Below are 7,453 nucleotides of genomic sequence, written 5' to 3'. Positions count from 1 at the left end.
TCCTATGAGAGATATGCATGGTATGTCTAGTTGGGAATCTGATTCAATACATTAAACTCCTATGGAGTCTGATGAGGAATCTGATGATGAGAGTTCAGATTCTGATGAAGATGACAATGAAGCTCCCACAAAGAGCAAGAAACAAAGGATTGCAAAGTCTTTTCGTAATGATTTCATTATGTATCTTGTGGATGATACTCCCACTACCATTTCAGAAGCTCTCGCATCTCCTGATGCAGACTACTGGAAGGAAACGTTCAAAGCGAGATGGATTCTATCTTGGCTAATGGAACATAGGAGTTAACTGAGCGTCCTTATGGGTGTAAACCTGTAGGATGTAAATGGGTATTTAAGAAGAAGCTTCGAGTTGATGGTACTATTGAGAAGTACAAAGCTCGGCTTGTAGCCAAAGGCTATACCCAAAAGGAAGGCGAAGATTTCTTCGATACCTACTCACCTGTGGCGAGATTGACTACCATTCGAGTAATACCGTCATTATCTGCCTCACATGGTCTTCTCGTTCATCAAATGGATGTTAAGACGGCTTTCCTAAATGGAGAGTTGGACGAGGAAATTTACATGGAACAGCCTGATGATTTCGTACTAGAAGGTCAAGAAAGAAAGGTGTGTAAATTAAAGAAATATTTGTATGGTTGGAAACAAGCACCCAAATAATGACATGAGAAGTTTGAAAGAACTTTGACATCTGTGGGCTTTGTTGTTAATGAAGCCGACAAATGTGTGTACTACCGCCATGGTGGGGGTGAGGGAGTTGTCCTATGCTTGTATGTGGATGACATACTAATTTTTGGGACAAATCTCAAAGTGATTGAGGAGGTAAAAACCTTCTTATCTCAGTGTTTCGAGATGAAAGATCTTGGAGAAGCTGATGTTATATTGAACATCAAGTTATTAAGAGATGGGAATAATGGGATTACACTTGTGCAATCTCATTATGTTGAGAAGGTGTTGGGCAGATTTGGCTATGCTGATTGCAAATCTTCTCTCACACCTTATGATCCTAGTGTCTTGCTTCGAAAGAATGAAAAGGCAACTAGAGATCAATTAAGATACACTCAAATCATTGGTTCACTCATGTATTTAGCTTGCGCTACGAGGCCTGATATCTCGTTTGATGTATGCAAACTTAGCCGGTTTGTGGCCAACCCCGGAGATGATCATTGGCATGCTCTTGTGAGAGTGATGCGCTATCTAAAGGGAACCATAAGTTATGGAATTCATTATACCGGGTATCCAAGAGGATTTGAAGGGTATAGTGATTCCAATTGGATTTCAGATGCTAAGATGAAGGCCACAAGTGGATATATTTTCACTCTTGGTGGTGGCGCTATTTCCTGTAAGTCTTGCAAGCAGACCATCTTAACGAGGTCAACTATGGAAGAAGAACTCACAGCATTAGATACAACTACTGTCGAAGCGGAATGGCTTCGTGAGCTCTTGATGGACTTGCCTATGGTTGAAAAACCAATACTGGCCATCCTCATGAACTGTGATAATCAAACTGTGATTATTAAAATAAAAAGTTCTAAGGATAATATGAAAAGTTCCAAACATATCAAGAGGAGATTGAATTTTGTCAGAAAACTAAAGAACTCCAGAGTGATAGCATTGGATTATGTCGAAAGTGCTAAAAATCTGGCAGATCCTTTCATAAAAGGACTATTAAGAAACATGATAGACCTTGCATCAAGGGAGATGGGTTTGAGACCCACCTGAGATGCCGGGGGGTAACCCAACCTATGTGACCGAAAATTCCGTGAACTATGACCTGGGAAAACAAACCGGAGTAACTGAGTTGAGAGAAAATTTAATACTCACACTCCGTTGCAGATGCAATTCTCTCATAGTTACTGTAAGGCAGGTTGATAATGTTTTAATGTGTTCTGAGCGGCTCTTAATGAGCAAAGACGCTGGCCTACATGGCGATCTTTAAAGAACACACCTATATGAGTGCACTACTGGTCATAGTGTGTGAGATTTGGGTGAATCTCTAGTAAGCTCATGAAGGGCCGAGGAGTATGACTTATAAGCTCCACCTGAGGGGAAGGTTATGGTAGCCTAGTACCGTACCGATATTGAGTAAAACTTGCTGCACAAAGACTGACAATTCAAGGCATAGTCCATTGTTCAGTTGTAGTCAAGCGTAGCTCCTTGTCTAAGTGGAAGTTCAACTTAACAGTCTCCACTGAAGTGCAGGCATATTAAACAGTTAATGGAACTAATGTGTCATCTGATGTGCATAGGAGATATGGTGGGGGATTGTTGAATGTAGATGGGCTGCAGCCCAGTAAGGCAACCCATATAGTCTACAATTTCTGAAATCTCAAGACCCATCACGTTGACAGCTTGGGACAGCCTTGGGGACAAAGTTTAGTCCCACATTGCTCGTTGGAAGTGATTTGAAGTGGTATATAAGGGCTGCTCTTCTAGTCCTTCCAAGTGAGTGAGAATAGAAGGAGCCCTCGCGCACACCTCCTCCTCCGCCCTCCCCGCCTCGGCTCGGCTCGGCTCGGCACGCACGAACGTTGCGTTTCGTGACTCGAGTTCGAGTTCGAGACACACGCAAGGAAGCCTCAAATTTTTTTTGGTGCACCAACTGAGTTGGGTACGTGTCGACCTGCATGTGCATGCTTGCCGCGTGTCTGTGGCTTCCTACGTGTGGCAACGCGGTCTCTCCTCCCATGATGTACAAGGAGACAGATCAGATCTGGAGAACACAGCTCTCGGAACTCTCTAGTCCGTCTCTCTCACGAAGTTCCTTTTGCTGCGCTACTCTCTACTCTTCCCCATCCCGGCGACCGCGTGCACAGCCGTCCGGGAGAGCAGGCCTCCGAAACCCCGTCCGTTGAGATCCTGTACCGGGTGGGGAGCATCTCGGCGCGACTGCTCGCTATTGTTTGTGCTCTTCTTCGCCGGTTCGACTGCTTCATCGACAAATCTAACTGCACCATGGGCGACATCAACGATTCCCATGGTGGTGGTGGTGCTGCTGCTGCTGCGACCTTCCCGATCGCAATGTACGTGCTTTTTCTCTCCTACCTTGCACTGCTACTTGTTCCATGTTCAGATCTGATACATGTGCTTAGTCTGATGTATGTGGTTAACTATGCTTGTAATAATCTAACACAAATTAAGGCCAAAATTGATTTTGGCGAAATCCATCTCTAGTTCTGTGTGGAGGTCGGCAGAGACGCTGCTTGACGACCCACCCAGGCTTGATCGTGTTGAAGATAGATTCGCGCTGAGCTGCTACCTCACACAGGGCCAAATAAAGAAGGAAAGTGTATTCCCTCAAAAGGGCCACCCTAGAAAACTGTGGCATCCAGGCCATTATTGGACTAAAATAAGCAAACAATTCGTGTACTTGGCAATATATAATCATGAATGAAGCTGCAAGACTTACTTGTTCAGAGTAGAAAATGAGTAAGTAGTATATATAGCCTCTGACACAGTGTCACCTTTCGGGCCCGGTTCCATTCGAGGGAGGCTTCAAGTAGGGATGTTGCTAAGTGGGCACCTCGGACCCAGTTGACTTTCCCTTCTATGATCTCTTCTCGTTCCCCTACTTCTTGTTCTGGCGTCTCCTCGCATTCGATCTTGTTCCTCACCTATCCAATTCCGAAATCCTGAGCTGGATTGAGTAGATCGTATGTGTCTATTTGCTGGCCGATTGTGAGTCAGGACTCAGGACTCAGGAGGCGAGGGACAGAGCTAGCTAGCGTTGTAGTAATGTTTCCTGGAGGAGGAGGAGGAGGCGGCGGAGGGGCAAGCCATTACTTCCTCCAGAGCCAGCAGCAGATGTTCCATGCCGCCCTCGATGCAGATGGCATTGGCATGGACTCGTCCTTCATGGGCGCGACCGGCGGTGGCGGTCTGGCGGCGCCCGACACGCACGCGCACAGCAACGCGCTGCTGTACAACATGTCCGTGCTCAGGGACAAGGTGCAGCAGCTGCAGCCGCTCGTGGGCATCGCGGTCGGCCACGACGGCCGCGGCCACGTCGACCCCGTGGTGCCCGGCGCCAGCGCCATCATCCAGGAGATCATCGCCGCCGCGTCCTCGATGCTCTACGCTTTCCAGCACCTGTGCGGCGGCCTCGGCGCGTCGTTGACATCCGTTAATAACATGGCGCTGGCGCTGGCGCAGGAGGGCGCCGTCGTCGCCCATGACAAGAACGGCGCCGTAGCGGATGTCAACGCCGGTGCAGGGTGCAGCGGCCAGCAGGCCATGGACCAAGCCATGCACCAGTGGCAGCAGCAGCACCATGGCGGCGGCCACGACGAAACCTACTACGAGATCCACGGCAAGTCGACGACGGAGACGGCCGTGTCGTCGTCGGTCACGGCGTTCGACACTATCATCATCGAGCTGGACGCGGCGGAGCTGCTAGCTAAGTACACGCACTACTGCCAAGTCTGCGGTAAGGGTTTCAAGCGCGACGCCAACCTGCGCATGCACATGCGCGCCCACGGCGACGAGTACAAGAGCAAGGCGGCGCTGGCGAACCCGCTCACCAACAAGCTCGCCGGCGAGGACGCGGCGGCTGCTGCTGTCGAGGCGGCGGGGAGGAGGAACAAGTACTCGTGCCCACAGGAGGGATGCCGGTGGAACCGGAAGCACGCCAAGTTCCAGCCGCTCAAGTCGGTGATCTGCGTCAAAAACCACTACAAGCGCAGCCACTGCCCCAAGATGTACGTCTGCAACCGCTGCAACCGCAAGCACTTCTCCGTCCTCTCCGACCTCCGCACCCACGAGAAGCACTGCGGCGACCACCGCTGGGTCTGCTCCTGCGGCACCACTTTCTCCCGGAAGGACAAGCTCGCCGGACACGTCTCCCTCTTCGCCGGCCACGAGCCCGTCGTCGTGCCCATGGGCGGCAGACACGGTAAGAAATCCTCGTCGACGTCCACCGCCGATCAGCTTAGAAACTGCACCGGCGGCTTTTCCATTACATGACGACATATAGTGTTGTGTACGTGCTTAATACTATGTTGTCATCGTCATTGTACATACCTACAGGCCCATGAATTCATTGTGTAGATATAGTAGGGCTGAAATACAGCATATATAAGGAATACGCAGGAAATTAATTAGGGCATCAGTACTGTCAGTGACAATTCATATGCATAAGGTAAAGCTATTTGTTGTGAATGAATGCGTAGATTTCATGTGCTTGGGGAATGCTATTGTTAGCTAGGGGAGATTAAGCTACTTTTGTTTTGCCCTAACACCGACTGAATACTTCTTGTGCTTCCTTACCGGACAGGTTAATTAGGAATATCTGCTGGAAGCATTTGAGCTGTAGATCTAGTAAGTGTAAGTGTTGTGGGCGGGAGTAAATCGACATATATCTTAGTAAAACTGTGAGAAATATTGCAGTCGACACGCGCAACTATTGGCGAAGATCTTTTTATTTATTATGTTAACAAAACTGACAATTTTGCCTCTTTTTGTTTCAAAAGTAAAAGAGAATTGATCGGTTCATTAGCGGGGAACCTGCAAAAAAACTGCTACAAATGCACCGTCATTTGTAGCATCTATTCTCTGAAATAATAATTTCCTTGGCGACTGAGAAAGGGTAAAATCTCACATATGAGATATTCTAGGATTATTTCTGTTGTTTGCTTACTCTGTCTTTGTGGGCTATCAATAAAACCATATTAACTAGAGTTAATAAAGTAAAGCTACGAAATGTTTTTGTCCGTGGGGAATACAATCATACTCATGAGCTCGAGATCGACGCAATTAGAAACGCTCAATTGTCTGGATATAGCAAGGCTTATAATACAACATATATGTTGATTATGATGAAAATTAGGGCATCAATGCTCCGACAAAATATCTATGTGGTAAAGTTGTTTGTCGCGAATGCACGTACTGATGTAGATTTCATATGCTGGTCGAGGAATGCAATTGATGTGTGTGTGTGCCACTCTCTGGTAGCTAATGGAGATCAAGCTAGTTTTATTTGCCCTAAAACTCATTACATATTCTTATACTTTCTTGGCAAACAGTAAAGGATAATCAGCTAGCAACATTATTTGTAAAGATTTGGGGCGAGAGTGACGACCAGGCTCACATCTTAGCTAGCAACATTATATGTTTCTCACACAATTAGAAAATAGCACAAAAGCACACTTAGAGGTATTATAGAATGCTTTCTAATGTTTCTTAATGATATCAATATAATCATATCTACTATAGTGTTAATTATATGAAACTGTGATGTGTATGTCCACATGGTAGTACAATCGAATTCAGAACGTGAGATCGGTGCTATTAGAAATGCTTGAAAAAATGATCTTATATTGGACATGAAATTGGATGTCGCCCGAAATGCCCCAAAAGATAGAGAGCAGCAATACATATGGTCCCCTTTCTAGGAATGCCTCGTACTACAGCACAGTACTCTGATGAGGATGTGCTCGGGGAATGTGCTGTGGTCTCACTCTATATTATCTCACCCTTGTTGTCTAATTCATCGTCATTTTTCTTGTTTCTGTTTAATTATTTGACCCATCTACTCGGTTATAAGCATATAGCTAGCCAACTTCCATGTTGCGGGCTACCATTAACTATTTCCTCAAATTTTACGCATGGTTTCAAATTTGATCCATTTCTCTCCTAGCTCTACCGATAGACCAATACAATGCATAACTCGAGTATAAATTAGCTTGGCTACTACAGGAGAAAACATGTGGAACTTGAAGGCAATATGTAACGTTAGAATTTAATTAGGCTCATGTGAATAACTCATCCATTTGTTCAAATTTCTTTGCATGTCACAAGTAGTTATAATTTTTCTACTAAACTTTGCAGCATGCCGCGTGTATGCTTTTAAATCCTTTACACCTCCAGGGTGTGATAACTTAATATTGGATGCAGACTCATGCAGATACGCGGAATTTTGCTTATGATGCATTGCCTCCTTCTAGAGCAACATCTCGTTTATGTTTATTTAGCAAAACAAGCAGTAATTTGATTTTTCTCTTAACATTTGATCATACTTATAAGCTCATCCACCTTACCTGTGATCTCTTCATTTCTTCATCTCGGTGATGGAGTTTACCTTTCTTAAGATTGATTTTTGTAGATTCCATTAGGTATGGTTGCTTTCATGTCATTTAGGAGTTTCTTTGCAAACTCAAATTATTTTCCCGTGAATGCCCCTCTTGCTGCAGAATGGAACATAGATTTGGTCATTAGATTAAGAGCATGATAGAATAAATGAAGAATAATCCATGCTTCCATCTCATGGTAGGGACAATTTCTTGCGGACTCCTTCATTCTCTCCCAAACAAAGATCTAGTGGACCACCATCTTCCTGTTTAAAAACACTAATATTATAATGCAGTTCACTAGTGGAAAATGGACCTTTAGTCCCAGTTTATGTGGGTCTTTAGTTCCGGTTGGGCAACCGGGACTAAAGGCC

At 45.6% G+C, this 7,453-nt stretch overlaps 1 protein-coding gene across 1 annotated transcript; it reads left to right on the top strand.

Annotated features, from left to right (window-relative positions):
- Window positions 1-3,489: 3,489 nt before the first annotated feature.
- LOC127315274 (protein SENSITIVE TO PROTON RHIZOTOXICITY 2-like) lies at window positions 3,490-5,172 on the top strand. Its single transcript, XM_051345776.2, has one exon. It carries the CDS (start codon window positions 3,751-3,753, stop codon window positions 4,975-4,977), a length of 1,227 nt encoding a protein of 408 aa, XP_051201736.1. The 5' UTR covers window positions 3,490-3,750; the 3' UTR covers window positions 4,978-5,172.
- The last annotated feature ends 2,281 nt before the right edge of the window (window positions 5,173-7,453 follow it).

This window comes from Lolium perenne, chromosome 7 (assembly GCF_019359855.2).
Source record: "Lolium perenne isolate Kyuss_39 chromosome 7, Kyuss_2.0, whole genome shotgun sequence".
NCBI classification, from domain to species: Eukaryota; Viridiplantae; Streptophyta; class Magnoliopsida; order Poales; family Poaceae; genus Lolium; species Lolium perenne.
The sequence above is the reverse complement of the archived record's forward strand: the minus strand, read 5'-3'. Positions and strand labels throughout refer to the sequence as shown.

Excerpts from the sequence above, each read along its gene's own strand:
- LOC127315274 (XM_051345776.2), top strand. The coding sequence starts at position 3,751 with ATGTTTCCTGGAGGAGGAGGAGGAGGCGGCGGAGGGGCAAGCCATTAC.